At 33.5% G+C, this 18,969-nt stretch overlaps 3 protein-coding genes, 1 long non-coding RNA gene and 1 pseudogene across 4 annotated transcripts; 2 read left to right on the forward strand and 3 right to left on the reverse strand.

Moving 5' to 3' along the window:
* The first annotated feature begins 500 nt into the window (after positions 1 to 500).
* LOC106301628 (tobamovirus multiplication protein 1-like) lies at positions 501 to 3,127 on the forward strand. Its single transcript, XM_013738076.1, has 11 exons — positions 501 to 975; positions 1,190 to 1,280; positions 1,376 to 1,428; positions 1,528 to 1,620; positions 1,732 to 1,803; positions 1,977 to 2,049; positions 2,175 to 2,220; positions 2,297 to 2,360; positions 2,450 to 2,503; positions 2,582 to 2,659; positions 2,745 to 3,127. Exons 1-11 carry the CDS (start codon positions 817 to 819, stop codon positions 2,835 to 2,837), a joined length of 876 nt encoding a protein of 291 aa, XP_013593530.1. The 5' UTR covers positions 501 to 816; the 3' UTR covers positions 2,838 to 3,127.
* Positions 3,128 to 4,095: 968 nt separating this feature from the next.
* LOC106301300 lies at positions 4,096 to 5,707 on the forward strand. Its single transcript, XR_001262185.1, has 3 exons — positions 4,096 to 4,333; positions 4,416 to 4,509; positions 5,307 to 5,707. It is a non-coding gene; the product is annotated as an uncharacterized LOC106301300 (long non-coding RNA).
* Positions 5,708 to 5,802: 95 nt separating this feature from the next.
* LOC106301299 (peptide methionine sulfoxide reductase B5-like) lies at positions 5,803 to 7,328 on the reverse strand. Its single transcript, XM_013737664.1, has 3 exons — positions 6,961 to 7,328; positions 6,245 to 6,401; positions 5,803 to 6,157 (listed from the first exon to the last, which is right to left on the reverse strand). Exons 1-3 carry the CDS (start codon positions 7,278 to 7,280, stop codon positions 5,999 to 6,001), a joined length of 636 nt encoding a protein of 211 aa, XP_013593118.1. The 5' UTR covers positions 7,281 to 7,328; the 3' UTR covers positions 5,803 to 5,998.
* Positions 7,329 to 7,963: 635 nt separating this feature from the next.
* LOC106303345 lies at positions 7,964 to 8,780 on the reverse strand (annotated as a pseudogene).
* Positions 8,781 to 11,572: 2,792 nt separating this feature from the next.
* Positions 11,573 to 15,127, reverse strand: LOC106304615 (protein TRANSPARENT TESTA 12-like). The gene is made up of 7 exons (XM_013741015.1): positions 14,732 to 15,127; positions 13,020 to 13,651; positions 12,875 to 12,931; positions 12,286 to 12,524; positions 12,067 to 12,185; positions 11,898 to 11,984; positions 11,573 to 11,803 (listed from the first exon to the last, which is right to left on the reverse strand). The coding sequence occupies exons 1-7, from the start codon at positions 15,056 to 15,058 to the stop codon at positions 11,738 to 11,740; spliced, it is 1,527 nt and encodes a 508-aa protein (XP_013596469.1). The 5' UTR covers positions 15,059 to 15,127; the 3' UTR covers positions 11,573 to 11,737.
* Between the last annotated feature and the right edge of the window lie 3,842 nt (positions 15,128 to 18,969).

Below are 18,969 nucleotides of genomic sequence, written 5' to 3' on the forward strand. Positions count from 1 at the left end.
CAAAAACGGATGTAAATTATACTTATAATCTCTTACCACAGTTTTTAAATTCGTTTTTAAACTTTGTAATTATCATCAGAATGAATATCTCCATGATATACATGACATTTTAAGGGTGATTTTACAAAAAAAATCACCTAAAACGAACAATAATTACCTTGTTTAGGAGCTTCCAAAATCACCAATGGAGGATGAAGAGGAGAAGAGAGTACGAGGAAGAAGAAGAACATGTGGACCAAAGAATTTTGATTGGTTAAGGTTAGGACGTGGGCCATATAGGTAGTTGAATTGTGGTTGGTTTTTAATTGAGAAATAAATAGACAAAGACTAATTTAGGGAGTGCAACAATAAAGGGGTGAGATGAATAGGATTGGGGTAATAAGCTTGAGTTTAGGAGGGTATGGGTATATGAAGTTAAGGTCCCTTTTGGTTCTAAAAATGTCTTTAATTTTTATTTTCGGGGGTAATAAGAAAATCATTTTACGTTTATTGTTCAGTCATGAAGAAAATCATAAAAAAATCATCAAAGGACGTGTGAGAGAAGAAGGCAGAAGGTACAGACAGCATACACCGTGTCGTAAAGATCGGCACCATTCACAACCGTTGGATCTTCATTTCTATCTCCTTCCTCTCTCTCTCTCTGTCTCAGCCATCTGACCTGTGGGTTACAGATATTCAAACAACTCACCCCTATCTCCTTCGCCTCTCTCTCTCTCTCTCCCCGATTCTAAAGAGCTGATTAGGATTTCTCGATTTGATTGAACCCGTAAGCTCACCGCCAAAGAGACGAAGATAACAGATAAAACGAGGAGGAGGATGACGGATTCGAGCCTGGTGATGCCGATGGAGATGGCACAAATCTTGGCGACGGAGATGGCGAATTGGTGGGAGGAGGTTAACGAGTCAACTCAGTGGCAAGATGGGATCTTCTTCGCTCTATGTGGAGCTTATGCTCTTGTCTCCGCCATCGCTCTTGTACGTTCTCACCTCTCTCTCTCTCTCTCAAAGTCCTCGTCTTTCCGATAAAAATCAAACCTTTTTGCTCTCTAGGTTCTTGATTTGATGTCAAATGACATGTCTTTCCTCTTATGTTGTTATCGTGTTGGCTTAAAATGCTGAGCGATTGAGAAAGTTATGTACTTTATTTGGATGTGTTGACCTTTGTGTGAATTGGATTGTGGATGGACAGGTTCAGTTGGTAAGGATTCAAATGAGAGTGCCTGAGTATGGCTGGACCACTCAGAAGGTCTTTCATCTTATGAACTTTGTCGTCAACGGAGGTTATCATCATCATCTCTGTTTTTTTTTTGTTTCCACCTCTCCTTTGGATTATGGTTTCTGACAAACTTTTTTCTCTATGTGTGTGTGTGTGTAGTTCGTGCTGTTCTGTTTGGATTTCACCATCAAGTATTTCTCGTCCATCCCAAGGTGAGAGAGCCTCCATAAGCTTTTGGTGTTTTGTTTGTTTGATTTTTGAAGGCTGCATTTTTTAAAGTATCTAATGGTGTCTTGTTGGGGTAAATGCAGGCTCTTTGCTGGATACTATTGGATCTTCCGGGGCTCCTCTTTTTCTCGGCATACACACTGCTCGTACTGTTCTGGGCAGAGATATATCACCAGGCAAGAATCTAAAAAAGGAATTTTTAGTTTTGATGTGTGTAGACTCTCTTTTTAGTATACCACACAAACTCTGAATGAATGTGTATATATGTTGCTGGCACTTATGAGCAGGCAAGAAGCTTACCAACGGATAAGCTGCGAATAACCTATATTTCAGTCAATGTTGCTGTATATTTGGCTCAGGTTCATCTTTGATTCTTATTGTTTTCCATTTTTTTTTTTCATTTTTTTTTTGTATGTTGTGGCTACTGAGATTCTTTGATACAAAGAATCTCTTTGAACCGTTGTTACTTTTGTAGAAATTTGTGGTGAATCGAAAGACTTAAGTCTGATATTGTAATTGATGTCTCTATCAGGTTGTTATATGGGTATTCATCTGGGTAAATGATAACAGCACTGTGGAGTTAGTTGGAAAGATATTTATGTCAGGTACGGTTTTTTCTCTGGTCAAGCAAGTTTGTTAAGCCCCTTACTTCTCAATTTTTCATTACTATCTCTCTCTTATATAAACTATGTATTGATTTTTTACTTGTGTATTTTTCTTCTTCTTCTAGTTGTGTCTTTCATAGCTGCGTTAGGCTTCTTGCTGTACGGAGGAAGGTAGTGTTTTTGTTTATCTCTGCTTATTTCAAAGTGTCTGAAAGTTTTCTTATGTGTTCCCTTGTATACTATATAGATTGTTTATTATGCTAAGAAGGTTCCCTATTGAGTCAAAAGGAAGAAGGAAGAAGCTCCATGAGGTAGTCAGTCTGCTTGTGCTTCGTTGTCACAGTCATCACTACCTTCAAATTCGATTAGACTTTGTAACAGAAAAGTTATTCAATTGCAGGTTGGATCTGTGACAGCCATATGCTTCACCTGCTTCCTCATAAGATGCATTGTGGTAAGCTCTGAGATATAACCCCAAAAAATGAAATATTCATCTTCAGTTACTGTGCTGATCATTATTCCTTTTGATCAGGTGGGTGTATCAGCTTTTGACAGGGATTTAACACTGGATGTTCTTGATCATCCGGTTCTGAACTTAATCTACTATATGGTAAGTAACTAAGACCTTTCTTTAATTCTCTCTCTATCTCTTAGTGTATGCACTAATGGAAGAAGAAAAAAACAAAATTACACAGGTAGTTGAAGTACTTCCATCGGCATTAGTCCTCTTCATTCTGCGTAAGCTACCTCCAAAGAGAGTATCAGCTCAATACCATCCGATCCAGTAGACTAATGTCTGAAGCCTATCACACGGTGAGTCTGATGATGTTTCAAGAGAGAGTAAAGAATCAATTGGGGGGAAAAAGACTAAAGAAGAAGAAATCGTTGTGGAATCTGCGTGAGTTTTTGGATTGCAAGATCATAAATGATTTTACAGCTTTAGTTCTTTCATGTTACTACTTTGAAAAATCTGGTCAGGAGAAGAAGGTTTAACATTTGTTTGGAGTGTTTATGTTATGTTGGGTTGAAAATAAACAAACTGTTTAATTTTTGGTTTATTATTATCATCTTCTTCACTTTTGAAGTCACTATATTTGGCTTCCCACCCAATATTTATCTGTCTAAGCTGCGTCATAAAATCCTGTCATCCTAGTAGGCCTGGGTTTGCGGGTCAACCCGTCCCGCACGACCCGTCAACCCGCGGATCGTTTTTTTTTTTTAGTTAAAATTTCGATCCGCTCAACCCGCAAAGAAATAAACTAATACCCGCATCCGCCCCGCTCTATTTTGCGGGTAACCTGCGGGACCCGCGGATTATATTTTTAATTAAAAAAATAATTATTTAAATAGTTTTTCTATAAAATAATATATTTATAAGTAATTTTTATATTATTTTTTAAAATTTAATTATTTTTTTTAAAATTAATTATTTTTCTAAAAAAAATTGTATTTTTCAAAAATAAAAGATTTTTTTTTTATTTTTTTATTTTATTTTGCGGGTTGGCGGGTATCCGCAAATCAAAATCCACCAATCCACACTTGCCCCGTATAAAATAGTCTTAACCCGCACCCGCAACTTGATTTTTTCAAAACGCTCGACCCGCATCCGTTCCGCGGCGGATCAAATGGGGCGGGCCCCGCGGACTTTGATTTAAATTCCCAAGCCTACATCCTAATGAGGTTTGAATAAAAACAAATCTTTTACATTATGCTAGTTATGTTCTGTTGTTTTTGTAATTGAATTATCTAGTGGCAAAGTTTTTTTTTTTTTTTTTTTTTTTTAAAAAAAATCAGATGATGTTGAATTATGTTGTTTTTGTAATTGAATTATGATGTTGGCGCACTGTCTTATTCCTTTTAATGTTAAAAATCAGATTTTAAATATAGTTTGTAGCGTCTTTTTCGTAATCAACTCGTTGTGAACATTTTAATTTACTTTACTATTTTCTAATGAATGATGAATGACACGTGTCACGGAAGTGGCAAACAAGTTAGGAACTAAAGCGTCCCACATCGGAGAGACATACAACGTCTCGCTTGTTTATATATGCGTAGAAAGCATCGATGGTCACGACCTTACTTGAACAGGATCTGTTCTATAGGTTCGTACCTCTGTATCCTTGATTTCTAAGGAGACAGGTCCCAAACCCTGGTTGATGAAGCATGGCCGTGCGATCTGGGTGTGATTAACGGCTAGTATTGTCTTCGGACTATCCGAGCTGTAGAGGATCGCTATCTGGTCTGGTCTTGACCTAGCCAGAGTGGTCGCACGGTTGTCTGACAGGTTCATTTTTTTTGGTTCTCTCCTTTTTTTTTTTTTTTTTCCATCTGCTGTTATGTCTCTAGTCTCTACCATTTGGTGCCAGCATCAAGCACAAGGAAGTTATGAAGCAGTATCGTTTGAGGCCTAATGGTGGAATAATGGCATCTCTCAACTTGTTTGCTACTAAATTCGACGAGGTAATCATTGCCCTGAAACGATGACTTTCATTACGTATGATGCTAAGGTCCCTCTTCAAAGCCAAAGAGAAGTAGAATTGTAACAAGAACATAAAAAGCTCACGAAAGTAAAATAAAAAAGCTAACCTCGCTCATTCCACGTAAGTTAACGAGGCTCTTACGACGTTTTGGTCTTACGTGGAATAAGCGAGGTCCGCTTTTTTACCATCTGCTGTTATGTCTCTAGTCTCTACCATTTGGTGCCAGCATCAAGCACAAGGAAGTTATGAAGCAGTATCGTTTGAGGCCTAATGGTGGAATAATGGCATCTCTCAACTTGTTTGCTACTAAATTCGACGAGGTAATCATTGCCCTGAAACGATGACTTTCATTACGTATGATGCTAAGGTCCCTCTTCAAAGCCAAAGAGAAGTAGAATTGTAACAAGAACATAAAAAGCTCACGAGATTTGTTTGGAAGTTTTCACAAGTTATTATTTATGCTTTTCATTGACTTAAATAAGAAAAAACAGAAGCAAATGGAGTCATGGACTCCTTACAAATGGGAATAATGGAAAGTGGAGTTTAACAACTCCTGACGAAATTCAGAACGAATTCTCCTAAAGATTAGGAGGTTTCTTATTGAACTAGTAAAAAACAAAACACGTCACCTCTTCTATTCCAAGTATCTTGATGACTTCCTGAGTGCCACGTCAGCTGCTTTGTCAGTCTCAGCTCTAGTTCCATTGTCATTGTAGCATCCTATCATATAAGCTGGTTCTCTTGATTGTTCTGTTTTTGTGTTGCCACTTCTTATAGGTTGTCTCTGTGATTGAGGAACGTGCAGACTGCAGACAAGCTTGATTATGTTCTTGTGGATACTCCTTGGCCAGATAGAGATGTGCTACTGGAGGTTGATGAGTACTTTCAGAATGATGATGAGCTGTTTCTATACATAAAAGTATAATCAAAACCATATCTTTCATACTTTCTCAAGCTGGTTTTGTCCGTGTCCTTTGCCTTATTTCCCCCGTCGTGTAGTTAAACCATGGAACTGAATCTCTTCGTGAGACATTATCTATTTGATCTAATGACTGTTTCATTAACTAGAATTTTCGAAGATTTTGTACACAACTTGCGTTCATAATATATGCACAAAGGCAGAGACTTCAGAGCTATTATCACAGGTTCTGATTCATATTAGATATGATGACGTCAGTTAATCTGGTAAGATCTGTGGTGTTGTTGCTACACAAAAAAATAATAAAATACATACACATGGCAGACATCTGGTCGAGAATAAGAGTGATTCGAGTCATTCCTAAGAACATTATTCACCAATCTTATATGATTTGATTATATGACAATACCAAGAGTCCCAAGACGTTAATTCAACGCCCTTATTACTTACTAGCAGTCAGATCGAAACACAAGTGGGAGCCAGCGGGTGGGACACAAATAAGCAACACACACTACTTTTTTTTATTACACACAATACAAGTAGATTATTATTACAAGGTTGCGTTCCCGGGTGCGAACTTGAGGGAGACACTGTTGACACAATGTCGCTCATCGGTAGGAGTAGGGAAACCTTCTCCTTTGAAAACATGTCCGAGATGTCCTCCACAAGCTGCACACGTGATCTCTATTCTTCTCCCATCTGGATCCGCCTTGAGTAAACACAAGTTTTAAAAAGATAAGGGGTTCAGTTACTTACTCAAACCATGAATGATGTCTTGATTTTTTGAGAATCTTACGGTTCGGTTTATGGCGCCGGGGATGCCGTCAAAGAAAGCAGGCCAGCCACAGCCAGAGTCGAACTTGGTGGCGGATTTGTACAGAGGAGCCCCACATCCTGCACAGCTATAGATCCCGTCTGCGAATACTTTGTTGTACTCCCCTGTCCCTGGATATCTACATTTACAAACAATGATGTTATAGAACTTGGGACTCTACTTCACTCCCTAAGAGACTAATATATTCATTGATCCTTCAACCACAGAGAACTTTGTACTACACATTCATCTGCTTATTACTGTTACCGTAAGAGAACCAAGCAGGACTAATGCATAACAAATCAAGACACAAGAGTGAGTAAGGTTCATAGCAAACTAAGACGATCAGATACAAGAGAAACAGAGTTATAACTTGAAAGGAAAAAAAAAAAGGTGAAAACTTTGAAAGTTGTACAAGTTCTTCAGCTTATTACAGTAATGAGTAAGATGCATAGTCATATCTCACAGAGATACCTGACCTGATACATCTCCTAAGAGTATTAAAAACAGAGCATTAGAAACAGAGTTTTAGAAAAAGGTGCAAACTTTGATCTTTTGGGAAAATGGGTTTCCTGATTGTTGATCAAGAAACGTGTTTATTCCACAAAGGCTTACTAAACTCAATATTTGAATCAACCAACATGCCCAACGAATCAAATCACTGTGATGTCAATCTATCTATAAAAATTGACGCTTACTCAGTGCCTTTCTGCCTGAGGATTCTGAATTGCTCGGGAGAGAGAATCGCACGCCACTCTTCCTCTGGCTTGTTGACCGATCCGGGAGCAGAAGAAGCCATTGCTTTGATACGACCACCGCGAAAACCTCGACGGAGCGATGAGAAGGATGGTGGAGAGGAGGGGATGCGAAGGAGGTTGAGATTCGGCGAGGGAGAAAGAGAGAATCGATGGGTTGCGAGGGAGAGGGAAGGTGTAACGAAGGATTTGATGGTGGAAGAGAAGGTCGAAGAGGTGGCTGAAGATACACGCACGGATGACTGTATCACGTTCAACGCCATCCTCGCCTTTCTTTTTTTTTTTTTTTTTTTTTTTTTTTTTTTTTTATTTCTTTCCTCCTCCTTTTCAGACGGCTTTTTTTATCTCGACTCTTCAGTTTATTTGGGCTTTAACTTTTAAGGCCTCTTAAGCCCAATCTTCACTCATGCATAGTTTGTTTATATGCGATTTTGTGGTTTGGTAGTTAGAAATAAGGTTGATGAAAACATGATTATAACGTTTTGATGAAAAACTGAAAGAGAACAATATTTTATAACTTGTGCGAAAAATACGGTTATTTAGTTTTTATAACCAAGTTACTACTTTTTATAAAGTATTGACAAAGCATCAATTTTAAAAGTGGTCATCTAAATTCATTAGCTGTACCAAAACCTAAGTCAAATTGTGATATTTTGGAAGGTTACCTATCAAGTCAATATGTAACATTATACTCATTCCATCCATTGTTCCAACTTCCAAGTGTACTAATCCAAGCCACTAATTCACAAAAAATCTACTTAGGGAATCTCTCGCCTCCAAGGCTATATGTTAAGAGTTAATTTGTTTGTGATGCTTAGCACTTGAAAGAAACAAATGTTTGAACAACTAGAAAAAGCAACAGTTTTACAACAAACACTGAAAATCTGTTAAACAAAGAACTGAAACAAGAGAAAACATAAATATATTGGCGAATATTAACTCTTAACTACTGAACTGATGGAGATGCTTCTTCTTCCATGGCACACTCCACCTTCTTGGGTTCCCCCTCAAACAACTTCGCTATCACTCCACTCTTGGACACAGAGCTTCTAGGATCTGACTCCATTTCGGAGCCAACGTTGTTGTTGTCGTTTCCACTCAATATACTCTTGTTCCCAAGCTCTAGCTGAAGCCCATGAGGCACTTTCTCTCCTATACAAACCGGTTCCTCGGCCATAAGATCAAACCCACGACCCTCACCAGGTAATTTCTCTTGCTCTTTCTGTGCCAAGACAAGGTTCTCTTGACCAGTTACCATCGTCTTCGTCTCTGGAGCTGGAAAAAAACTCCACCAAACGAGTCGCAGCTTCGCCATTGGCATTGCTATCCTTTGACATTAAAGACAAAACTGGAGAACGTTCCGAAATCTCCAAGTCAGTGACAACATCTTTCATTGTTTCATCATCAGGAGGTAGAGGCTGATCATCATCACTTTGGTTCTTGGTTTCTTCTTTCGTGAACATTTTAACATTAGGAGCTACGTCGTTAGATGGAGTCACGGGCATAACTTTCCCCCGTGCGAACACGATACCTCTCAGTTTAGTGTCACTGTCGTCAACCTTGACGTTGAGAATGTATCCTGCGTCGAAAGATCCTACGACCACACCAGAAACAGTCTTACCAACCAGATTAACGTCAAGATTTGGAGTCACACGAGCATTTTCTTGTTCATCTTTGCGTGGACGATCTCTCTTTCGCTTCGCCAAGAGATCATTAGCAACAGGAGGGGGTGAGCTTGTGCTGGCTAGATTCAACGGATTCATTCTACAGATAACATAAAAACGAGAAAACGTGATTTTGTTTAGTTTTCCATACTATAATATATATATATTAGTGGAATGTGATTTTTGTTAGACATGTCAAAATATTCTGTAACAAATCGGTCTGTCAGATTCTAACATTCTAGGGTTTCACTCTTATGCAGTATGATTGTTATGTATATTTTCTTCGGATTTTTTTTTTCTTTTTTTCTTTTCTTCGGAATTATGGAACTGATTTAAGAACAAATCAGAATATATAAGAAACCTAAAGATCAAGAGATCCATCATATCATTTCAGGATGAAAATAAAAAGGAATGAAGATTCGAATCATCACTAAACTAGGAAACTAAAAAACGTATTCCTCTGTATGATTAAACAAAAAAAGACCAGAAAGTTTTGTTTAATGTTTTTAATTACCTTTCAACCAATGTTTTTAAACCCGATCCGAACACTAAACCGGACGACTTACCGGGTCACTGGGTTGACCGCGGATGAACCGCAGGTTAATAAATGAATTAATTTTATTATATAATAATATATTAGCTATAAATATATAAAAACTAAAGTTTAATATTTTCTAAATGTTTTCAAAACATAAAATAATAGTTTGGATATATATTTTATGTTTAAAATGTATTTACGAATACTTAATTTTAGTTTTTTTATTTTTATTTTCATTTGACCTACAAAATATCAAAAAATTGTTTAGACTATTTAAAAATTTGTGTAACAAAGTAAGAGTTATGACATCTAAAAAAACAAGATATAATATTCATAAATATTTAAATAAATGAATATAATCATTCAGTCTTTAAACTTTTAAAAGAAAACAAATATATTTTGAATGAAGAAAATCAAAATAGAGATGAAGATCTTAAAAAGTTGGAACTTGACATTGAAAATCTTAATGTCTAATGTGAATGATAAATAAAACTTCAAATTCAAAATAAACCAAAAAATAAAAGATCATTGTAATAAATTGTCAACAACATAAATAAACTAACACCAAATCACATCAACTAATTTTGGTTCTTTCTACCATCATTCATTTCATTTTCTTCTGGTGGCATAATGAAATCTTCATCAAAATCTAAAAATCAAAAATACAAAATTGAAAAGGGAAAACCTAAATTTTTTTCGTCAGCACCTAACTTCTTAATTGGAAACTTAGAATATAAAACATAATCTAAAAACTAAAAAAAAAAAGTTATTTATTGATTCACCGGTGGTTCAACCGGTATGGGTTCTGGGTTTTAGTTCGTTTTTGCAAGTTTTTGCGGGTTTCTAAATATTGGGTTTTTCACAAAACTCAAACCGGATTTTTTCGGGGTCACCAGATTTACCGGTTCAACCGCGAGTCCGGGTCGGGTTTCAAAACACTGCTTTCAACCAAATTTAAGGATTCAATGTTTTCTCAGAATACGATCACAAATCAAGCTTTTGAGTGTATTTGGATTTTTCTTTGGCTACCTCCTCCCTTTGCTTCTTCTCATTTAAGTTTTGCTCTCTTGCAGTTTCCGTGGCCTTTGGTTTCATACCTTCACATTCCCATTTATACGCAACATATTGGGCTTTTCTTTACGTACTGAATTTTTTTGTTATATTTAATTAATTATTTTCAAATCCAATATCTCCTTCTAATTCAATTTGGTTCCTAGTATCATAACTTTTGTTTACATAAAATACAAAAACCCCATTTTGACTATTAACAGGTTGGGAAATTAATGAATTCAAAAATCTACTATAAGATAATGCCAAAAGTATAGAGTGACTAGAAATAATGATTCAAGTTCTTTTCATAATATTACTCCCAAATAAATCTTATTGTTCATTAATTTGAAAATATCACATGTTTATCATTTACTTGAATATTGACTACAACGTACTTAAATTAAGGTTAGCTCATTAACAAATCACTATTTTTTAGTTTTTGATTCTTTTGTTATTATATGATTTTACCAAAAATCGTATTTTTATTTGGTGAATATTACATGTCTATTGTTTCCTCTGAGAATTGATGACTTAGCACCATTATTTTTATACCAGTAAAACCTAATTTAATTTTTTTATTCTGGAAATGTCACTTATTACTTAAGCACCAGTTTTAGATTTCCACTTAAATTCATCTTGTCTCATTACTTAAGCACCATTTTTAGTTTAGGTCTCAGGGCATTTCAAACCCTATTCCATTTTTTCTTTCTAAATGGAATTAAAGTGAAAATAGAGTAAAAATTATTCCAACTCAACTTCAAATCTCACTCCATAATAAAGTTTACTCCATAAATGGAATAATCTATTTTTTTGTTTGTTCATCACTCTATTGTGAAGTGAGAAATGAAATAGGATTGAGTCATTTTTACTTCATTTTTATTTTTATTTTATTTTGGAGGAATAAATAGAGTATTACATTGGAGATGATTTTAGTAGCCTTAGTTATTTAAACAATAATGGCTGTGAACTAAAATCCACAAACATTGATTTAAACAGCAAAATCTGTATAAAGATTTGAGAGCACAGTTATGCAAAATTCATTTTTTATACTGTAGTGGCTTGTATAGCTGTGAAAGACTTCAAACAAAAGGTTGAAGACCCAAAATTAGCTTTTTGTGATATTTTATATTGATGACAAAAAAATAAAACTTCTGGCGGTAAATTATTAACTTATAGAAATTATAAAAGTAGAACTATTAAATCGGAAACGATAATGTAACGGTTCGAACTTTTCTTGTCCACGAAACGGTTTGAACTTTTACTAGTCTTTAATCAACGGTAAAAACAAATTTGAGTTCTAACATCGAACGGTCAAAATTGAAACAGAGTAAATAACATACATTCAGTTGTTGTTGCATGTCACCATACATTAGTTATTCCATAATGTGGTTAAACATACATTATTCTAGTTGAAATTAATGAACCATATATTATTCATGATTCATGTACCTTCCACACATTTTTCAATTTAGCTTAGTAGAAGTGGCTCCTTCTTGTCATCCCACATATCCAAACGTTTTCTCGCCTTTTTCACCTAAATCATTACATGGCAATAATACAATTTCAATACACCCAAATCACAACTTTATAAAATATGATGTGACTTGATCATATCACATAACACGTACCTCTTTATCCCAATCTGTTCGATACGTAACGTAAAGTAAGATGAGGGTTTGCATGAGGGTACCTCCAATCATTCCGGTCCATATTCCCTATCACCAAAATTCACATAAATTAATTTACTATATAAGATAAAAATGCATATACTATTATAAAGAAATATTGAAAACGAACCTTGGCTTGTAAATTGAAAGTAAACCCGAGAACACAACCAATGGGAATACCAACAACATAGTAACAACCAACATTCACATATGCCACGAATGTCTGCCATCCACATCCCACTGCCACTCCTACAAACACATAACAATTGGAGATTTATTTGGCCAGGTCCGGTAAATGTATACACTGGTTATCTCAGGATTTATCTAAAATTGAATTGAATGTATATACCGGACAAGACAGGCTGGATTCCGTTGAGAAGGATAGTAACGGCCAGAAAAGGACATAGCTCAGAGACGGCCTTAGCCACCGTAGTGTCGGACGTGAAAATGTAGCCGACGTAGTCACGCGACGCCATCAGAGCGAGCGCTTCCGCGAGTGAGATCACGAAGGAGACAAAAGTTGCCATCCATGAAGAGAACATCGCCGATTTTGGATGTTCTGCTCCAAGTTCATTACTTGTCCTTACACTGTCATAGTATTTTATTTTTTTAATAATAATCAATACTTGTTCGATTTTCAAAAAATGTATATTTAATATTTTTTACACATTTTAAAAATATTGAACTTTTCTTGTATATATATTTTTGTGAATAACTATTTCTCATCATTTAAACCAACAGAGATTCCATAAAAGTAATAAATTTACTAGAAGTTCATAATTTATCATTAGTACCTAATAAAAGTGTATAGAAATGTATGTTCTTGAAACAATTTTTCTAAAACATTGATTTTTCTTGGAGTATGGTTTATTTCAATAGTGTTGGTTAAAGAAAATGTTGATTAATGATTTTGAAAATAATTAAGAAGAAATACTAACCTTACAGCCGCATTAAAACCAACGGAGACCATGAAAGATAGTCCTGATATTGACATAACAAAAACAAAATGTTGGACAGAACAGTAAAAAACATTGTAATCTTTTTCAAAATTAAATCAAGATAATAAATGATAAATGAATTTACCAGATGGAAAGAGAATCTAGAGAGAGAGCATGATCGTTGAGCAAACCAGCAAGAAGAACCAGAATCTGTGAATACCACATTTCCAAACAGATCATAACAGCCGAACCAGCAGAGAGTTTAAAAAAGCTCCAAAGACCATGGAACGATCTCCAACTAAGACCAGTCCACGTGTGTCTGAACGTTGGACTTGTTATAATATACAAAGTTTGGGACATAACTATGAACCACCAAGAGATAGTAAGAACATAAGCAATGCCCATAAGACCTAGGTCCATTACGTACACGGTGGTCCACGTCAGCAAAATCTGGAGGAAAAGGGCGGCGCCTGAGATGTACGCGCTGGGGGTCACCACGCTTTGGGCTTGGAGGAACTTTTGGGCCGTGAAGTTGACGGCGAAAGTGAAAATTTGAGGGATGAGTCCGACGATGTATAGAGATGCCATGTACGAGACTGTTTTGGGCTCGCCTAGTAGAATTAGAATCGGGTACGAGGAGGTGTATAGTACTGTCATGGGCAAACCAACCAGAGCGAGGACGATCGTTGCTCGTTGGAGATAGATCCCAAGCATCTCGTATCGGTGGGCACCATATGCTTGTCCACATAGTGTCTCGACTGCACTTCCCAAACCTAACTGTACAGCAAACATTAAAAAGCCAAAATAAGGTTTAATTGTATGCTTATATTTTTTTTGTTAGGCGTCATATATCAATTTTTTAAAAATATGGCTAAGAATCAATCTACTAATATCCTTTGACTTCTATTTCGAAACTTTGTCAAACAGATTTTACTATATAAACCCAAATACACTTAAAAACGTTATAGTTTTTTAATCTAATCATCCTTACAAATCCAAATCAACAAAAAGAAAGAAGAGAATATTAGACATGTTAATAAGAAAATGAATGGTTATTTTCTTTTTTACTCGGAAATTTGGTTACAATAGATTTCCAGGAAAACAGTTAAAAAAAGATTTCCAGGAAATATATGTTTTTGGGAGTGGTTGCGTATGACCAGATTCGGTCCTGGATGAAAACATATCAAACGCATGCTTGCGGTTTGAGTAATATGTATGCTTACTGTCAGTTATTTTACAACAAGAACTCAATAAGAGTCGTCCCTTAACCGAAAAATGTAAAAAAAAATGTCAAATCATGAATTAAGAACTTCGGTTAAAAAACCATGGTTAATCATGTTCTTAGTTGGTTTTTGCCATAAAATCAATACATATGTGGAAGGTTTGAACTTTTAATAATAAAAAGTTTGAACTTTATCTTTTGCTTCCAGTTTACAAATATTTTTTGAACACACAAAAAAAAAAAGTTTACAAATATTTTAAGGAAAATATGTATCAGAATTTTATAGTAATCAGTGGTGATAATTTGAATAGTTATTATAATGTAAGTTTGTCTCTATACTGTAATCAGAGAACATTTTTCATTTCAATGTATGTCTTTAAAAAAGTATTCATTTAATTCTTCTTTTAAATATAAAAATGTTATTTTTAACTCAAAGAAAAAATAACAATCTAATTAAGGGTAAAAATAGAAATGCAATTGAATATTTAACGCCACTATAAATAATTATTTTTATAATTTTCACATATATATATATCAAATTGGAGAAGAAAAGAAAATATAATATAACTAATATCAACGTGCCTCCAAATATATGTGCTTGTACTAGCTGGTCTGCACGATGACGTAAAACATACCATGAGGCCATAGACAAGATTAAAGCAGCTGTTGCCGATGGACGCGGCTGCGAGTTCTTGACTGCCGATATGTCCGGCAAAGATACGGGTCGAGATACTCATTCCGCTGTTGAGCAAATAGACAAATATCGCCGGAAGTGCCAATCGAAAGAGAAGTTTTATTTCTATACACGCCCCTAAGTACAAGCGCCTCCGTGACGAAAGGCTGCTCTCCATCAAGATGCTCTCGAGTGATTCGCCGTCCCTCAGTGGTTTTCGCTCAGAGTCCGTCGGATCCACCAAAGGTTGCTGGAGAGTTCTCTCCGCCGTCTCTATTGACATATCCATAGGTTATTATTTACGTTTTTGTTTATTTTGTATGTTTTAGTGTCTATTTATTTAGGTGATTGATTAGGTTATAAGCACATTTGGGTCTTAAATAGAGACGCTCGTACGTAATGGCAGACACTACAGACATAAAGTTTGTTGGAGTCAAAATGAATTATACTAGTATATATTAAGCTTCGTCCGGTTTGTAGTCGAGAATATGATTGGTTCAGATTTTTTAGATATTTTCTTTTTTTAAAATTACTTCTATTTAAATTAACAAATAAAATAAATTTAAGAGAACATATAAAATTATAGAACTCAAGTTTTTTTTAAAAAGAACATACGAAAACTCAAATGTAAGAGAACACAAACCCAATTTTTTTTAGAAAATGACCAGGTATTTTATCACCTAAAATTCGGAATAACATTTTAATGTGACAAAATTTATTTTGATTGAGAGCTCAAATGATTGATATATCTCATAGATAAAGTGGAAACTAAATGTTCTATCTTTCAATAATAAAAAGAAGAATGCCTTTTTTTGTTAGAAAAATAAAGAATGAGAAATAATGAGTCAAACACCTAAAATTAATACTGGGTATATTTTTAAATCTGTAAAAAACCTATGAAGATTTTATATTTTAACTGGACAATAGACCCAAAAGTTTGTAAGTAGGTCCGCCTTTCCAACAACAGGTAAAAAAGTATTGTTAACCATACTAGTTGCAATATAAACTATTTGGGTGATAGAAAATGTTTTTAGTCAAGTGGTTAAATGTCAGCATGCTTTTAGTAGATTGGTTATGTGTCTACCTTTAGGGGATGTTCTATCAGAGTTCAATTTCAATAAATTATGTTTTTTGTATTGTAAAACTGGCTTGTCGATCTAATTAATGACAAAATTTTATTTATGCTAAACAAAATGAATAAACATACCAATGATTAAGATAAATTCAGGCGAGAAATTCTTGGGTTCACTCCCTAGGGTGAACCTCTAGATTCACCAACCAATAGTGTTTGAGTATTTGATATTTGATATCTTTTAAAAAAAGAAATAAAATTGAATATCCAAATTAGATTATATTTTTAAAATAAAATAATAACAATACATAAAAATAGTTACAAAAAATAAATTAATTAATATTGTTAAGTCTTCAGCAAAATACTAAACCATATACCCTAAATCCTAAACCCTAAACCTTAAACTTTGGATAAACTCTAAACCGTTGAAAAATCTTAAACCCTAAATCATACATTAAAAACTAAATTTTAATAACACTAAACCCTAAATCCTAATCACTAAACCCTAAACTCTTACGTAAACTCTGAACCCTTGGATAAATCATAAATTCTAGGGTTTAATTTTAAATATTTTTGATTTAGAGTTTATGATTTATCTAAAGGTTTAGGGTTTATCCAAAGGTTTAGTGATTAGGGTTTAGGATTTAGTGTTATTAAGATTTAGTTTTTAATGTATGATTTAGGGTTTAAAATTTTCCAACGGTTTACGGTTTATCCAAGATTTAAGGTTTATAATTTAGGGTATAGAATTTAGTATTTTGCTAACGGTTTAATAATATTTATTTATTTATTTTTTGTAACTATTTTTATGTATTTTTATTGTTTTATTTTAAAAATATAATCTTATTTTGAAATTCTATCATGTTTTTTTTTTTAAGAGATATCAAATACCAAATACTCAAACACTATTGATCGGTGAATTTAGAAGTTAATCACAGGGTGAACCCAAGAATTTCTCAATTCAGGCGGTTCTAAACCACATGAATGCTTTAAGTTTGGCGAAAATCAGTTGACATCGTCAAAACCAGCCAATATATATATATATATATATTAAAATGCTAAAATGGAAAATATTAATATATTTGTGATCTTAGTCTAGTGGTTCATTGACTATCATCTTAGTCTAGTGGTTCGTTGACTTACTGGTGATGGCTTTTTGAGGTTTAACACTAAGGGAAATTGAATATAGTCACTTAAAGTTTTTTTTTTTGTTTCAAAAAAAAAAAATATAGTCACTTAAAGTATATTAAAAAAAAAGAATATAGCCACTTAAAGAATTATTTAGCATCATGTCTTTAATTTTATACTAATAAACTTAGGAGCAATTGAATCGGTATACTAAAAAGGATACAGAAAACAAAAAAAATTAAGATTGAATTATGCTAATTCATCTAAAGGTTTGCCAAAAAATATTTCAACTAATAAAGACTAACCGGTGTAACCGCAGCGGTTGTGGTTACCGTTGCAGAAGTTTGCAGATGTTGGTGGTTGCGATTTTAAACGATTTTAAGAAATTTATACGATTAGTACTGCGTTTAAAAATTGGTACATTTTCGGGATACTTATGACTGGTTAACCATCAAACACAACAACGGTTAAATAATAAATTAACAATATTTACATTTTATATAATTATAAGAATATTAAACATCATAATTTTACAATAAATATGAAAAATTATATTTATAAAATTATATTTTAGAAGTTTTAAATTTTTTAATAATTATTGAAAATATTTTATTTTAAAAAATTATAATATAAATTAAAATATAATAGATATATTTTAGTATTCTATTATTTCAATTAAATTTTTTTATTTTTGTATTTATATTGCTTTTTAAAAAGAAAAAAAAATTACCAACCTGCAACCATCCGCACTCGCAAACGCTAGCTAGAACATCTTTTAAATTTAAGAGGTTTAGAGCGATTTGAAACGGGTTATATCAGTTTGAGCAATTGTTACAAAACGTCAACAACTATTACCAACCGCAAAAACTACGTTTACAGGTGATAGCGGAAAACCAGTCATACCCTAAGTTAATAGCCATAACAAATTTAAAGAAATTTTGTTAAATTTCACGTTTGGTGGATCAATTTTCAAAAAGAAATCACCAACTTAAATACTTTTTTAGAACAACCACTTTCTGTATATCATTTAATTATTTATTAAATTTAAGATTATAACTTCTTGAACATTACGGTACATTGGTAAACTGGTATATGAAACAATACTATTTTGGAACTATATCAAAAAGCTGTGAAATTTTTACAAGATAAGTCTTGTTTTTGCAGTTCTCCTATATGTGATATATTTTACTATTTCCAGTGTGAATTGACAATAGTATTTTCTACGTGTGATATCGTATAGTACGTATATATGATAAATATCTTTTATTACTTCCTAAAATGTAACTTAGTATTCCCTCTATTTCTTAAAAAGTTTGTAGAATTTTTTTTCTTGTTTCAAAAAATGTCATTCTATATTTTTCATGCAATTTTTCATACATAATTTATTTTTTACTATTTTAACTAACCAGTACAAATTTATTTAAAAATTTTAGTTAAATAAAAATATATTAATATATTTTATTATTTTCTCAAAACATGTGAAACATGTAAAAATGACGTTTTTTGCGAAAGAGAGGAAATACTGATTACTAAAAATAATATTATTATTATTATTGCACCTCTATGTTGGGTATAATAATTGATATTTAACACTGAAATATGGAAAGAGTTACTTCTAATTTTATAGATACTAGATCGTTTTCCGCGCTACGTGCGGATAATTATTTTAATTTTTATAATTAATTTTGTTGTGTGAATATAAAATATTACAAAAAAAATTATGTATATAAACTATGTAGTATGTAGGGTATATAATATATGAGGAGACACATAGTGTGATTTTTGTTGTTTGAATGTTGCATATAATTTTTTCTCATTATTTTGTAATGATTTGTTTTTATTAGTTTACCAAACTACCAAAATTGTATTTAGAATACAAAGACAGCTCAGATGATGTCGGAAAGTTTTCTTAGTTGTGTTTCCTCAATTATTTTTTATGATCTGTAGATGAGAAATGTAGCTCTAACTAAGAGCATGTTTATTGTAGGTCTCTTAGGTTG

This window comes from Brassica oleracea, chromosome C7, assembly GCF_000695525.1.
Source record: "Brassica oleracea var. oleracea cultivar TO1000 chromosome C7, BOL, whole genome shotgun sequence".
NCBI classification, from domain to species: Eukaryota; Viridiplantae; Streptophyta; class Magnoliopsida; order Brassicales; family Brassicaceae; genus Brassica; species Brassica oleracea.